The 16988-nt window shown below is 32.8% G+C and overlaps 2 protein-coding genes across 2 annotated transcripts; one reads left to right on the top strand and one right to left on the bottom strand.

The window, feature by feature from the left end:
- Window positions 1-1732: 1732 nt before the first annotated feature.
- LOC133305394 (glyoxylase I 4) lies at window positions 1733-4201 on the top strand. Its single transcript, XM_061505607.1, has 5 exons — window positions 1733-1891; window positions 3048-3216; window positions 3307-3390; window positions 3478-3681; window positions 3805-4201. The coding sequence occupies exons 1-5, from the start codon at window positions 1823-1825 to the stop codon at window positions 3897-3899; spliced, it is 621 nt and encodes a 206-aa protein (XP_061361591.1). The 5' UTR covers window positions 1733-1822; the 3' UTR covers window positions 3900-4201.
- Window positions 4202-4548: 347 nt separating this feature from the next.
- LOC133305404 (U-box domain-containing protein 34-like) lies at window positions 4549-9499 on the bottom strand. Its single transcript, XM_061505620.1, has 9 exons — window positions 9314-9499; window positions 8889-9010; window positions 8423-8538; window positions 7922-8049; window positions 7453-7751; window positions 7228-7329; window positions 6258-6686; window positions 5004-5753; window positions 4549-4907 (listed from the first exon to the last, which is right to left on the bottom strand). The coding sequence occupies exons 1-9, from the start codon at window positions 9474-9476 to the stop codon at window positions 4719-4721; spliced, it is 2298 nt and encodes a 765-aa protein (XP_061361604.1). The 5' UTR covers window positions 9477-9499; the 3' UTR covers window positions 4549-4718.
- Between the last annotated feature and the right edge of the window lie 7489 nt (window positions 9500-16988).

Raw genomic sequence — 16988 nt, 5'->3', positions numbered from 1 at the left:
ATTTTTTAATATAAATGATTAAAAAGTAATATTTTTCAACAATAACTATATAAATTAATATAAAATATGAACTATAACTTGCCAATAGAAATAACTTAATACTTAAGGTTAAATTAGGCTTATGATTTATCAAATTTACCCTGTGATGAATCAGCTTATACTCAGTGTTGTTAAACCCGACCCAGGCATCGACTTGGTCGGGATACTGGGTAATTGGGTCACTAGTTGGACCAGTTGACCCGGATATATATAGATATATATATATAAATATGAACATATAAATTCAATTATATTCTCCATATCTAAAATGAATTAAACAAGGTTCACTAAATAAGTTCAAAAATATGAAGTATAAATAAATAAAAATGCACGCTATTACTATGTCAATTTAAATTGCAACTCAGAATTCCCATAAACATACCTCTCAATAACATTGAACTCATATTTTACAAATTCAACTACATTAAAATGACACCAAATGGTGGTAGCTCAGTTGGCGCATGGGAGCTGAGCAGGTGGGGGTGAGGGCATGTGTTCGAATCTCCCCAGTACCAACTTTGGGAGGGGTTTAAAGCCTTAATCCTGGATCCGCCCCGAATTGGACTAATCGCGAAGCGATGAACCGATGGAATATTTCCAAAAAAAACTACATTAAAATGACATATGTCACATTCTCTAATTTATTATTCCACACATTGCTGCAGTATTAGAAACTAAGATTTGAGGTCATTGTAGAAGAATATACTAACAAATAAAATTACAAAAAAATTTTAATATGAGTTTTACATTTTTTCCTGATAAGATGAAACATTTTTGATTTTTTAGTTTTTTTTAAATACATGACCTGACCGGGTCACTGGGTTTGACCGAGTTTAACTGAGTCGATGCATGTCTGGTCCAATGCTTGACTCGAACCGGTCTGATAACCGGTTCACAGGATTTCGGATTAACCCGGCCGGGTTTTACAAAAGTGGTTATACCTACCCAACTTATATTAGACTAATTATTATTACAAATTAACACCCATTATTTTTTTTTTTTTTGACAAAATAGCTTACACCGATTGGATTATTTATAAATTATTTTAAACTTTCAGAACTTAATTTATTTATTTATTATAAAAGTGTTATGAAGACTTACGCGATTATAGAGTCACATCCAAGTGAGTATTGAAATAGAACAGGAATTGAATTTAACATATAGTGCATAACATACTTTAAAAAAATGATAATAATTTATTAAGCAACATCAAAACTCAACAGACTTAGTAAAAGATAAAAGTACAAGGTCAACAACTCTAATATCACGAGTACCATGTGATAAAATCTTTATATTAAAAATATGTACATACTGTTATTCAATTTACTCCTCATTCATAAAATATAAAAAAAAATAAAATCAAACCATAACACCTCTTTCGAGCCACATGCATATTGTTTTTTGGCATACGTCATTGAGATGGTTGACCTTGACCTTGTTCAAACCGCGGCTTGAAAGCCAACTCTCTTTTAGTCTTGTATGAATATAATATGTTAAGTGACGTGACACATAGTTAATTTATGAATATTTTTAAAATATGTCAGTATTTTTGAAAATTATGAATGTACCCTTACTCTATCATATTTACAGATCAACCTTTGTTATGTTTAGATTTTATAATATTGTCCCATACTCAAATTAGTGGCTACTATTTGGTGTTTAGTCTGAAATTTGATGGCCCCAGAAACAAAGGGAGGGTGCTGTGTCTGTGTCCACTCATTGCTCATAACTCAACATACCCAATAGGGCTTACAAATCATACTGAAAACTAGACAAAACCCAGATGAGTTGTTGCTCTGCCATGGCTTCCCTTCTTAAAGCACCTTCCTTTATCTCCCCTCTGCACCAAAAGGTGATTTTGGAATTCATGATGTTCAGCAATCTCATTTTTCTAGTACAAGTTGGCAAATTGGGTGTCTAACAATCATCAAAAGGGGTTTAATTTGTGTTTCTACTATGAGGTGTTAGGAGACTTGGGTGTATGTGTTTGCTTTTAACTTCTTATTCCTAATCCACAAGTTGGTGATTTGTATGTTAATTCTTATGGCTGTTTGTGCAACCTTGTGAAGCTTTATTACAATTTGCAAATATCATGATGTCTAACGTATAAGCTGCTCATGTTCTTGGGCTGTTTTAATTTAATACTGTAGATTAATTGGAGATTAGAAATGCTCAGGAAATAAATTACTTTGTCATTACTGGAACCTGATACTAGCCCCTCTCCCTTACACCTTGATGGTTTGATATGTTTTTTTATCTGTTGTCCTCTCTGTTCTTGGTGGTAAACATTACCATTGGCCAACGTTGTCAACTGAAGAGCAAGGAGGGGGAAAAGTGAATTTTCTTGGGCATTCGATGCCACCATTCAGATTGGTAAAAGAATCATCACTGACTGGGATATTGGGAGCATCTAACTCCCTTTACCCTGATGGTTTGACATGTTTCTGTTTCTTATATGCTTTTTTATTGTTGGTTAAGGAAAAAAATGAAGCAAAAAGCACTCAATGTTAGAGAGATATAAAATAATTAATTTAGCCTCACCTAATTTCTTAAGGTTTTGGGTTGAAGTGGCGCTTATCATGGTATCAGAGCTTCAGTGACCACGAGGTCACAAGTTCGATCCTCATCACCTCCACTTTCAGGTGGAATTAAGAAAATCATAAGGCAGACCGAAAAAATGGACTTCTGCTTCTGCAGCACAAGGCAGACCAATAATGGGCTTGTGCCATATCCACGCTTCAAGCCCAAGGGCTCTTGTCACTCAAGACTTTTTTAATCAAATTGAAAAAAGAAAAAGAAAAAAAGAAGATTAATGAATGGATCTTGAAAGCATGTAACTATCAAGTGTTTCGGAACTGAATTTTAACAATATTAGATTATCTCGTGATCTCAGCAGCTTCTCAGCTGTGAGCCTTGTTAATTGACACTTCGATAGTATGCCATATAATATGCTTTGTCATTTTTTATGTCAATCTTAGTTCTGTTGTTTATCGACCCTCTTGTTGCAGTTGAATTATGTCAACTTTTCGCCCATAACTACGAACAGGCAGTCCAAATTCTATCATGCTAGTGTAAAAAATGGGAGATGGCATGTTCCCAGCATGAGAATAAAAGCTCAGATGGCTGTTGAAGGGGATTTACTTGACAAGGAATCAGTCCCTAACAACGAGGAAAGTGGTATGTGGTTGGTTGTTGTTCATTTTCTGCTTTGTTCATATGTTTGATAGTTGCTGCTTATTCGGCTTTTTTTTGGCTGGTATTTTTCAGATTATGGAGTTGTTAGTGTTCACCATGTTGGAATTTTATGTGAAAGCCTAGAAAGATCACTTGACTTCTATCAAAATGTTCTAGGTATGCTGGCTTTTCAAACTAATATATGCTGTGTACACTGTTTAACAAGAAGGAAGTATATGAATAACTAGATTCAATGAAATATAGGCCTCAAGATAAATGAAGCAAGGCCACATGATAAGCTTCCCTACAGGGGTGCTTGGTTGTGGGTAGGCTCAGAGATGATTCATTTGATGGAGCTTCCAAATCCTGACCCTTTAACTGGACGACCTCAACATGGGGGTAGAGACCGTCACACATGTATCGCAATCCGGGATGTTTCTAAGCTAAAAGCAATCCTTGATAAAGCTGGTATTCCTTCTTTAAATAGCATACCTTTTAGGAGTTCACCATGATATGCATTCTTCTAAATGGCAGGTTTTCCAAAGGAGATGCTGTATTTTTATTTATTTTTTGTGTTTTTCTACTTTGTAGGTATCCCCTACACACTTAGCCGCTCTGGAAGACCAGCAATCTTTACACGTGATCCCGATGCTAATGCTTTAGAATTTACACAAATAGATGAGTAATGTTTTTGGATATTACTTGCCATGGCAACCCTTTTGGCGTCTATAAGTCACCAGTAGGCAGAAATAACTATACAGATGATTGCATATATGTAAAGGCTGATGGGATTGTAACTAGTAATGATATGCAATGGCACTAGCAGAAGCAGAGTACTGGCTCATCTAGTTGTTCTAAATTCCAACTTAGAATATGCTATTGGCTTATAGTTGTACATCTGTATGGCTAAATGGAACGTGCTTAATGTGAAATAATGTTTGAAGAAAAAAGATTATGGGAAGTATTTTTACTCAAAGCATTAGAAAAATAGATTTAGAGAGACTATGAAAGGAATACGTAAAATTACGGTGTACAATTGAAGATTATATTTTCGAAAATTATAGCCAGTACGTTCCAACCTTGTAAGTGCAAAATAACATAAATGATCACATGAATAGTATTATTTAATTGTAAAGCTTTAAATGTCATAATAAATTACAAAGTGTTCTCATTGGTAATGTAATTTACTTTATAACATAAAGCAAATAAAAGTGCATTATATTCTGATCATTACACTTATAATGTGTAAGTGTCAATACTTTAGTAATGGGACAGTGTCTCGATATATTAACATTTAATATTTTAAAGTTACATTCTTGTCCAACATGTCCCTGTAAGCTTGAGAAAAGTTCATATACAACATTTAAAAAACCAACCAACCAAACAATTTGCTGCACCTAGATTCCCAAAATTGCTTTACAAATATTTGTACAATTCAAATTCTGACAGTTTTTATGCTGCAAGAAAAAGCTGCTTGAGATGAGCGGCAAGGAATTAACAGCTTCCTAATCAAATAAGACTCCTGACTTCCATTCCTGAATGGCCGAACGTAAAGTATGGTTTGGAGTCAACACAGAATGCTGGAGTTTAAGCTTTGTCACGGGGGACACATTGTGCTTGTTGAGCCATGCCTTGATTGCTCTGTACTCATAAGTGAAACCGTCCGCAGCAATATGTGGATCATCCATGACTTCCTGCAGTACTCACAAGTAAATCAAGAGTGAAAAATAATAATCTGAAAGTCGAAATGCATCACAAAGATATCAAAACACAATAACCATGGTTTTTACCTGCACGATTGGACAATAATACTGACTTGGCGTGCTTGTAGTATTTCTTCCTATCTTTGCAGTGGCATTTGCCACATCAGAAAGTCTTTTGAGTAGTGGAAGAACTTCAGTATCAAGTTCTGGTCTATCTCTGCATCTAAGTGCAACGCAGTTAAGGGCAATTTGAGCCAATTCCAATGTCTCATCCATTGGCCAATCTCCAGCTGATTTGTCTAAAATATCACGGAAGGAGCCCTTTGTAATTGCATCTTCAACAGTCAAAATGAGTCCACGTGCATGGCGAGCAGTTATCAATTGGAGAGCTATAACTCCAAAAGCATATACATCTGATTTTGGTCGGACAGTGCCAGTTCTCTGATACTCTGGGTCCATGTAGTGCAGGGTACCAGCTAGCATCGATTCTCTGTACTCTGTAATATTGTCAGGCACAACGTCTGAAAGGAGCTTAGCCAACCCAACATCTGCAATTTTGCTCACATAATTTCTGTCTAACAAGATATTGCCAGGTTTTATATCTCGATGAACAATAGGCTCTGGCTTCGAATTATGCAAGAATGAGAGTCCACAAGCCATTTCAAAAGCTATACGGAATCGAAAAAACCAAGGAAGTTGTGGTTTTCCATTTTTACTGAGAAGATAGTCTTCTAGACTTCCATTTTCCAGGTATTCATAAACAAGGCAACCACTCTCAGGACATGCTCCCAGTAACAAAACCATATTTGGATGATGTAGCTGACTAAGAATCTCAACCTGCAACAAATGGGAGACAACGGGAAGGAATGCTTTCTCTTGTTATTGCAGCATTCAAATATTGCTTTCACTTCAGATATTTAAAAAGCATCCATCGTTAGAAAGCAAAGAAAAATGAGACGTAAGGGGGCACGAGTTCTAAACTTTGATTAACTATTAAATCAGCAAAATTTCAAGTGAGGGCTACTGCAGCACACACTGAGAACAAAGAATAAGTCCTGATGAAGCTAGACCAGTCAAGGATTAGCTGATTAGTAACTTTTTATCAGTAAATTTTTCCAGTGGGGGTAGTGGGATAGTCAATTTTAAAGATTTCCAAGGGACTTGGATACTTGAATTTGCATTTGTTAGTTTTATAAATCAGTTCATGCTTTAGAACTTTTAAAATATGATATGAAGTACTCCATCAGATGGACACGACAATTTAAAGAGTTCATTAGTCTCAGAAACTCACTCTCATATAAACAATTTCAAAAGGAAGAAAAAACAAAGCACAAGGAAAACCTCTTTCAGAAACTCCTCTTTCTTGTTGAATGCGTCCTGATGCAGAACCTTTACAGCTACTGGTGTGTGATCAAGATTGCATTTGTAAACTTTCCCATATCCTCCTTCACCAATTACCAAATCCTCAGAGAAGAAGTTTGTCGCTATCTTGATTTCATTCATGGTGTACTGTCTGTATCTCCTGTCATTTGAGAGCAACGTATCAACAATTCTCTGTTTTTCTATGGATTCTTTAAGGACATTAAGTTCAGCTATCTGTCTTTCGTATGACTCTTTGGCAAGTCTACTTTTTGCCTCCTCAAGTTCCTTCGTGACTTTAAAATACTTTTCTTTCTCTTCAGCAGCAATCTTTCTCAAAATCTCCTCTCTTTTCAGGGAAGCATTTACTATTTTAGCTTCTTCAAGAGATTCAGAAGAAAGTACAAGGGCCTGCAAGTGAAAGCATGCATGTAAAAAGAGCTATGTCATGTCATAAAGCCATTAATTACTCTGACGGGGCATAAGTAAGGTGGAGCGCCAAGCTCTAAATTATAAATCTAGCTCAAATTTTAGCAATTGCGCAATAATGAAGTCGACATGGCTGTGGCTTTCAAAGAACTAAATTTTGTAAAAAAAATTTATTGAAATTAAGGAGGGCAAAAGCTTTATGTTTGAATCAGATGCAAACTAACTTATTTTCGTTTTGTTTTTATTTATTTATTGAATTTTGATGATTCTAAGGCCGTTGATCAGGTTTTAATTCTCCAAAGTTTAAACATAAAATACTTAATAAGCAGTAATACATGTTCTTAGGGAAAATTGCATTTTCTTTTAACAACTTATTTTCAGTGATACTTTTCGATGCATCAGCTTAGTTAGGCATTGAAAATGGGGAGAAAAAATAAATAAAAGGAAATAGTTTAGCTGAATTAGAGACACATGTATTTCCCTCCACAAACCAAAGAGAAACCAAATACTATCAAACCCTCACCTTGCTTTGAGCATGAACCAGGTCTTCACAAACCTGTTTGTACATGGCAATAGTATTCTGCAACTCCAGCTGGAGCCGTTCTACTTCTTCTTGCATGACTAACTGCATAAGTACACATCATATGAATGGCACTACCATGCTGGAGGAGAACCACAAATTATAGCAGTTTCACAAAATATGTGTGAGCCCATTTCCTTTTTAACCAAGAAAAAGAAAGGAAATTACCTGTTCACGGTGTGCAGAAGCTATGGAATCAAATGAGTGGAGGCTCATAGTTTCAACATCATCTCCACAGTTCTCTGCATTTTCTTCTTCATTTCTGATAGAATGTTCAAAAGAATCCCTGCGACTAGATGTTTGCAAACCAATGTAACTACGCTCTGATATTGATAAAAATCTGAAATTTTTTAGAATTTTAGGTTCTGTTGAGGATGAATTAATTCCAGACATTTCTCTACCAATGCCAGTACCATTGTCTGCATTATTTACTTGAGCAGACATGAAGTATCTTGGGCTCGCCTCTGCTGGAGGAAAAATAAGAAAATCAGAAACTTAACAACTTCTTCCACAAAGATTTTATCCGGGACCCTAATTCTATGAAATAAGCATAATAAAAACAAACATAAAGATGGCCACACAATTAGGGCTCAGCTGCAGACATTAAGATCTTAAAAAGCAAGAACTTCAATGATACCATGAGAATGTGAAGATGAAGAATCAGCTAACTTTGATATAATTCTATCTCTAGCTACCACATATACATCACAGCTTTCAGGAGCACATCTTAGAATCGTTGATGGTACCCCAGGTCCTTTTAGCTTCCTGGAAGAAGAAAAACTGAAATTTAGGAGAAGCTAGTGAAATGGGCATTATTCTATATTGCTTTAAGATCCATTCTCTTTCTTTGATGAACTGTTGGTGAAAATTAATTTCGTTATACTTCCAACATAAGTATTTTATTGTAGCGATAACTTTAGCATTGAAGAGCCAAACCCCTGATTGCAAAAACCCAATTAGATAATAGATATATACCAACAGGAAGTTAAAATCAAGTTGACCTGTGACATTTATAATTACCATTGTCGTAAAATGTATATATAGCAGCATAATTATGAAACCTTATTTGAGATAGACACAATACGATACTGTATGATTATTATGCAGGGATTAACTTTGGATATTTAGAAACACATACCTTGTAATAAAATTTGAGGTGTAAGAACCCATCACTAATATTTGGACCCCAGACTCTGAGATAAAGCTAAGAAGTGCATTTGCAGGATTGTCATCTTCTAGCAGCAAGGTTTCCATCTACAAAATTTCCAGATTAATCTTATTCCCTTGCCACACTTTTAATCTTGAGTTGAAATTAGCGCAGACCAGAAAACAAAGAAAGAACTCACAAAAACCATAAATATATATTTAAGTCACGTTCTCAAATCTCAACAATTACTTCTTTCAAAGCATATTCTCACTCTTGCAATCTTGCCCTCAACAAAATTAATACCATACTTTTATCCTCACTAAACGAATTAGACAACTGAGAATCTCAGGTTGGTAATCACAAGTGGATACATTATGGTATCCTAATTTATTTATTTAAAAAAATCATGTATTTCTATATCGTATCAAATACTCGTGCATCGTAGAAAGGAACTTACCATGTTTGTATCACAGAGTTTCTTGAATGGAACAAAGATTTGTTCAGACTTTTGTTTCACATCCTGCACATAAGCTGCAAAGCCATTGGCATCTGCTTCGGAAATGGAAACATACTCTCCAGCTGTGAATTAGAAATCCCAAAACACCATCAATGCATTTCAGTTACAAAAAATCAGTCAATAATCATCTATAATTAATAGCACACTTGAACTAAAATGGGTACTTGTATTACTACAACCATGTAATTAATTGCCTAATATCTAATACTGTATCCTGCCCAGCAAATTTTCAAAGGTTTTGCCCATTAAACCATTAGAGAGAAAAACCTTTGTTTTGTGCATAGAACAAATAACATAATAATAATTGAATTATGCATAACGATTGAAAACGAAAAGTGTAACGGTGTGAGGGCAGGCGCACGTACTTGGGGTTGCAATTGAAGTGATTCTGGGGATGACGTGGACTAAGATGAACCTATCGGCTTGAGGGAAGAGATTCCCCACCGCCCACTGGACAGCTCGCCGACTACCCTTGGCGGCGCCGGAGCCTCCACTGACGGCAACAGCAACCGATCTCGGTGAGGACATTCTTCTGTTTGAGGTGTGGTCAACAAGACTTGCGTTGAATGAAATGAATTACTTCCTTTTAATTGGTCCTTCACTTATACTACCTTTTAATTTATAGTTTTCTGTTATGTTCAGACCATTTGCAATTCTCTTACTCAAAAAAAATAAAAAAAAATTACAATTTTATTTTATTTTATTTTCACTTATTTCTTGATTACTCTATTGTTATTTGGAAATGATCCGTTTACAAATTTTTACAAATTACATTATATATTCCCAAAAAATATAGTGTAACCTAATATTCTTCAGAAAAAATATAGTGTAATTTATAAAAAAAAATTTGTAAATATAATCATTTTCATTGTTATTGTTCGAATTCAGCAGCATCACAATTGTAATTCTCTTACTTAAATAATGTTCTTTTTTTCAGTTCTTATTCTTTTTTTTTAATAAGCAATCCGTTTGTACTTGTTGTTAGTTTTTTAAATTTAGATTTTTAATTTTAAATTTAGATTTTTAATTTAAGAACTAAGGCATAAACAGGATACCCTAGCTAGGATCCTAGTACCTTAAGTTAACATTAATACAATGTCAAGGGTTGCTTGTACATAGTGGAAATATATTGTAAAATTAAGTTTACATAATTGCAATGTCAAGGGTTTGTATGGCAAAATCGTCATGGGTTTTATTTGACCAGCACCTTCACCTCAACGGATTAGTATCATAAATATTTCATTGAGAATACTTATAAAAAAAATAAAATAGATTACATGAATGTAAGAATAACAAATTTTAATTTACTTAGATTTCAGATTTGAGCCTCTCAACCTTTTGTATTGATTGTGACTCTCATAAATCAAACTCACTAACCTTTGGGCACGTCAAATCTAGAGAACAAATTAGATCGTCACTAAACTAACAACTCTTAGGTAGAAGATTTTGGGGAATATATTTCTCATGTTGCATGAGATAAATTATCTTATGGAACAAAATAAATATAGGTGAGACCCACTAGAGAGAAGAAAAAAAAAGTGGATCTCATTTATTTTTTGTGTGTTGCATGAGATAACATAATCACAAATGGTGGTAGCTTAGTTGGTAGCAAAGGAACTAAATAAGTGAAAATGAAAGAATCTCGGTTCGATCCCCACATGCCACCTTTAAGGGAGGGTTTAAATATCTTTATCTCTGACTAGCGGGGATACCGCAGGGAGCCAACTCACTTCAATTAGGTAATTAAGGGTGGATTAACTATAAAAAAAATGTAGTTTTGACAAACTTTTTGTTTAATTGAGATTATTATTATTAGATAACGTGCTCTTCATGTATACTCTCTTAATAATTAGACTAACCCTTGACTTAAGAATTTAGATTTAATAATTAGCATGTACAAAAATTTGTATTTAACTAATTTACTTACGGGGAAGGGTATTGTGACAACCAAGTTGTGTTACTACCAAGTGACTATCAATCAATCTTACCGTTAGATCGATTATATTGATCCAACGGTTATATTTATTTCCATCTTTGTATGGTCATGATTCTCCAAATTTAATACTTTATATTTATTTTCACATTTGTATGGTTATGATTTTTCATATTTAATGCTTTCACTTTAAATATGGGGAATCATGACTATACAAAGATGGAAATAAATATAACCGTTGGATCAATATAATCGATCTAACGGTGAGATTAATTGGTAGTCACTTAGTAGTAACACAACTTGGTTGTCACAATATCCTTCCCTTTTACGTATAATCTCGTTTATCAAAAGTGTTTAACATATTTATAAATTTTTTTTGAAGACGCCATTTGTATTTTTATAAAATATTTAAATCTGTTTTTTCGGTTTAGTGAGAAGAGTTAAATTTCTTTCATCATTAAAACAAGGAAGAACAACAATATTTTTTTTTCTTTGGGATTAGCTTCCTCCAAAGTGGCTAATAATTTTTAGGATAATGTTAGATACACATATTTAAAGTCACATTACCACATATTTGTACAAGGGGCGATCGAGAATCTGAATATGGATATGCAAAAACAAGATGAGAGTAGCTATAATTAAATGGTAGTGATCAGTGTATTTAGCATTGTCATACTTTTTTAAAAAAGATATAAAAAATAATAATTATACAAGAAGTCCTTCAGTTGTATCGGATAGCCTCTTTGACGGTCCAAGCCAATTACTTAAAGAATGGTTAACAAGAAATAACATGATCTGAATACATAAAGGAGTAAAAAAATTCACTGTCGGATACCACAAAGAAACAAATTAGATAGCATAAAATGAGAGTTAAAACTTTCATACAACCAGACAAAATTAGAATACCTTTGACTGCACCTGTTATTGAATGAATGGCTTAAGAAATATTTGATGACTTGCACTCTGATACACATGGCCATGTAGCTTGAGTAGCAGTTAATAAGCAGAATGATTCAGTGAATTAACAATTAATATAAAGCTTTCAAGTATGTTAAAACCAAAGAGAGAGAGATAAATGAAAGGAGGTGGTGACGGATAGAGAGTAAGCACACAGCTTTTAGCATGAAAGGGTCATGCTAGGAAAAAGCCAAGTGCTCACTCTCTTCTGTCACCTCCACAAACAAACCTGCATGCATATATAGCTTGACTCTTTAATTCAATTCTTTGTTCTAAGCCTAAAGGCAGAAGGAGAGGTTTTGTGTTTTTTTAGATTACATGGTGTGAGTTGATTGTACAGAATAGGCTTGGCTATCTATATATAGGAGTGGGTGAGAAGAGAAGGTATCTATCTCCCAATAAGATTTTAATCCTCCCAAAGACAACTAAGGAAGTATGCAACTGAAGCAAATAAATTCTCTTCCGTTACATCTAATTGGCTCTTTACTCTGTCAAACTAATAACCATTCATTGAAAAGATATGGGGCATTGGTAGTGTGTGACAATGTACTCTGCCTAATTGTTGTTTCAATTAAGCGGCTGTGCCAGCTATTTCATTGTACCCACCAATCATATAGTTAGTCGGCTGAGAATATATGGATACGGTGTTTTAGTCTTCTTTTTTTTTATTTCATTTTTGATTGATATGTTTTTATTAGAAATTAAATTTCAATATTAGTTTAATTTTTTTTTATTTTCATGAGTTAATAAAGCTATTAAATAATATGATAATATTTCATTAGATGACAGTTTAAACATTTTTTACACGCACAACACATAAAAATTAAGCTCCTTTTATTATAGATATAAAAATGACGCTTTATTTTTAGGGAAATGTGTGTGTAATTTTAAAGTAGGTAAAGTTATATCATTTTAAGTGAGAGAAAGAGATAAATCATAGGAGAGAGAGTGCACAAAAAAGTAAAGGTGTGGGTCTCATCTCTTTGTGAGAGTAAAATGACATAACTTGTATCATTTAAAAGGACAAACATTTTTTACTTACTTTTATAATGTTTTCCTGATTTTAAAATTTTATGAAGGATATAGAGATAAATTTTAATTTCTTTATAAATTTTTAAAAGATGATAGAGAATAAAAATAAGATGATATTTTTTTTTTTTTTGTATAAAAATACTAAAATTAAAAACCAAAATACAAATCAAACATCGTAAATTTTTGTTTACACATTGAGTTTGTTGATATGATTAACAAAAAAATTTAGTAGCGACAATTCAAATTACAACTACACGATAAACACAAAATTTGATACGAATATGAATAGATTCAACTCGACCACAATACGGATAATCTGTAACCTCAAAATGTATTACTTATTATATGGGTGGTCATGATCTAACATTACAAGAATAACATATTAATATTAAAGTGTGTTGCTTATTATGCAGGTTGACATAACACGATAAGGTACAAATAACTTATATACGACATGAATAACCTCTAAAAAAATTAATTAATGCAGGTCAATTTTTGTGATTTTGGGTTAAAACACAACAAGATTTTTTTTTCGTGTCAATTTTTGTCAGCACAAATACAACACAAATTTAAAAACAAGTTGAGCCGAATATAATTTTTGTGTCGTGTGTTCATGACATGTCAGAATCATGTTAAAAATATCACCCTCAATAAAATAATATTTTATTTGGTCCGTCGCATGAGTTACTTAGTATGTTTGTCTATCTGCAAAATTAAAATATGCTAGCTACACATTCGTTAACATTATCTTTTAAAAACATTCTTTTTTATTAGGTGGAATTTCATATTGGCCCCAACTAATTGAGAGTAAACTTATGTTATTTATTGGGATGAGCATAATATTTCAGGTAATAATAGTCAGTAGAAAAAAGAGAGGGTCAAAACGAGTGTTCCAAATCTTCTTTTACAAAATTTCTTATATTTTGAAGTTTTTAAAAATGAGACATCTGTCAGTGTCTAAAAAAAAAGTTGAAAATTTATTAACAATGGTTGACTCATTTGGTTAATTTTTTGTTCATTAAAATTGTATAATCCGACCTTAAATTCAACTATTCTTCTTAATAAATGTATTCTTATTATTTCTAAAAAAAAATGTCTTCTTATTATAAAATACATATTTTTTTGGTTTGAAGTCTTCCCTTACAAGTATGTAAATGAAGATTTAGGTTGCATTTGATACATATTAAGTGACAATATAAATAGACTAGTACATTATAAGTGGTTAAGTTGTTGACTAGTACATTTAGGTTATTTATACAAGTTTTCCCTTAGAACATTATTTAATGATCAACGCACAAGACTAAAATTTTATGATATTCTTGAACAAAATTTATTATTTATAAGGGATAAGATATTGTAACAATCAATTAGTGTTACTACTAATGTTACTAGTAGTCAATTTCACCGTTAGATCGATTATGTGGATCTAACGGTTATATTTATTTTCATCTTTGTATGGTTATGATTTTCCATATTTAACGTTTTCACATTAAATATGGGAAATCATAACCATACAAAAGTAGAAATAAATGTAAAATATTAAATATGGAGAATCATAACCATACAAAGATGAAAATAAATATAACTATTGAATCAACATAATCAATCTAACGATGAAATTGATTGGTAGTAACACTAATTGATTGTTACAGTATCCTTCCCTTTATTATAATACCCTGTATATTGTGCAATGTTTTGATCATAATAAAGTTAAGGTAATGAAAATGTATAGATTATTAATATTTTTTAATCTTTTTTGAGCCGTGGATAAAATTTTGCAACCTAATTTAATTAATGGATAATAAAAATTTTAATATTTGTGTTTTCCCTTATACTATTTTAACAAGTAAATGAAATATATATATATATATATATATATATATATATATATATATATATATATATCATGATATCCTTTAGCAGATCAACAGCACCCTTATAGTGTATCACTATTGGACAATTGAGGATACTGGCCAGGTTTGGAGGGTTTAAGTTGGCCTTATGTCTTTGCATCGGGGGTAAATTAAAATCATGGATATTATATTAATTTTACATGGCCGTCCTAATCAAGTAATAATTAATAATGAAGGAATAAAGAAGGAGAACGATGGCTACCTGGTGAAAACATAAATTATCCCCCAAGCAGGGTATTAAGCTAATTAAACTTTGGAAAATGTACACCATTATAAGAAAGGGATGTTTTATATTGGCATATTTAGCATATATTCTATTGTCAATTAAATAAAAAACTTAGTCAAGAATCATTGAAGGTGCGTAAGTTAATATGAACAAACGATTAAGTAGAAAGATTTGTCACGTGTCTGCCTCTGAGACGTTTCCGGTTGAGTGCGAACAAATAATTTATTTTTGCGTGATGCTCAAGGAAGGCCACTCTATTTGCTCAACAAAAGGTTTAAAGCAACGATTTAAGTTTCTCAAGAATTATTGATTCCTCAAACCAATAGCTAGTAATTAAGAATTGCCATTAACCGGATGTTATGCATGGAGCTATCAGCTGCGATTGTGATGACATTTGTTAAATTTCGTGTATATATTTTGCTTCAAACATCAAAATAACTATCAAAGCATTGCATGATGCTCGTTAAAGAAGGGAAAATGAAAATTTCAGAAAGGCAATTCTAGAAGATCGAACAAAAGGAATATGAATTTTTGAATGTGTAACAATTGCCTCAGTGGGGCGAAGGGAATATATTTGAGTGTCTGGAGCAGTAATAAGTGCGTGATGAAGGCCAACTTTTTGTCACACAATTCCAAGCATGCCGTATGCAAGATTCCAACTGCACTTATCGGGATTTATTTGCATTTGACTAGTACCTTAAAGGCAGGGTTGGGAATGTCAAACCTCCAGCAGAGTATCAGCTGCCTCGGAAGAGCTTGTTCTGGTTAGAAGTTACATTTACTTCATGTAAAGCAAACATATATTTTCCGTGCTTCAAAATATGTCTTTCTACGCAAGAGTTGTTGATCTATTTAACAACAACCCATCTAGATTCTAGGTTTAATCTATCCAAAGGATAGTGGATTCAAATTTTGATGACGATTCTTATTAGCAGGATCAATAGGAAGCTAATTGCTGTCAGAGTTTCTAAATCCTGACTTGTAACAAGATGTCGGTAAAAAGAATATAGTACATACAAACTTGACGTAATTTACATTACATAAACCAGGTAAATCGTTGTGTCAATTTCTTTTTTCTATTTCGATTGCGTGTCAATTTTTCACGGGATAAAAAGACATAAACTTAATACTGAATTAATCGGGTCCATCATAAATCTACATATATAGTACTTCCCAAGTCAGACTTTGGGATTCAGATTGTGCAACTATTTAAATATAAATAAGGGGAAATAGATTACGAAAGTGCCAGATTATACAGAGTAGTAGGCGTTTGGTATGCAGAATTTTTCAGGATTTTCGGGAAATTGAATTTTTCTAAATTCTGTATTTTCGGATAGTATGTAAACTGGATGTAAAAATCATATTTTTGAAAATCGAAATTCTCGGATAAAAAAAATTCTCCTCTACCAAACGCTCAATGGCACCGTTTTGAAGCAAAGTTGAAGAAGTGGCAGGAATAAAGTTTTCCGATTAAGGCAAACCCTGAAGAATGTAAGGAAAGATCTTCTCAGCAAGGTCGATAGTGGAGATTGGGGAAGCCATTTACAACGCCAAGCAATATATATCCTATAACTGAAAAAATTGTCCTTTTGGGTTTATGCAAAGTGTTTAGGGAAAATTCATATTACACGAAAGAAATAAATTTTTTAAAATATCGAATTTTTTTTCTTGAATATTAGAACAATGTGGTTTTGGGTTGCGGAATATAACATATGTACATAACTACATATTCATTATACTACAAAAAAAACTCTATTTAGCCACATTAAAAAATGTGGCAAACATTGATAACAAATGTGGCTAACAAATTTTACAACATTTTAATTGAATGTGGTTAAAAGTGGTATTGCAATAATTTAACCGCATTATTTTATTTATTTAGCCACATTTTGATTGAGTGTGGTGGCATTTTTTTAGCCACAAATATTGTTAATTTAGCCACTTTATAAATGTGGTTAAATTGTATAATTTGCCACAAT

The sequence above is a fragment of the Gastrolobium bilobum genome, unplaced genomic scaffold (assembly GCF_033153095.1).
Source record: "Gastrolobium bilobum isolate Gb01-03AN ecotype WA unplaced genomic scaffold, APGP_CSIRO_Gbil_v1 utg1221, whole genome shotgun sequence".
NCBI lineage: Eukaryota > Viridiplantae > Streptophyta > Magnoliopsida > Fabales > Fabaceae > Gastrolobium > Gastrolobium bilobum.
This window is presented reverse-complemented; position numbering and strand designations above follow the sequence as displayed.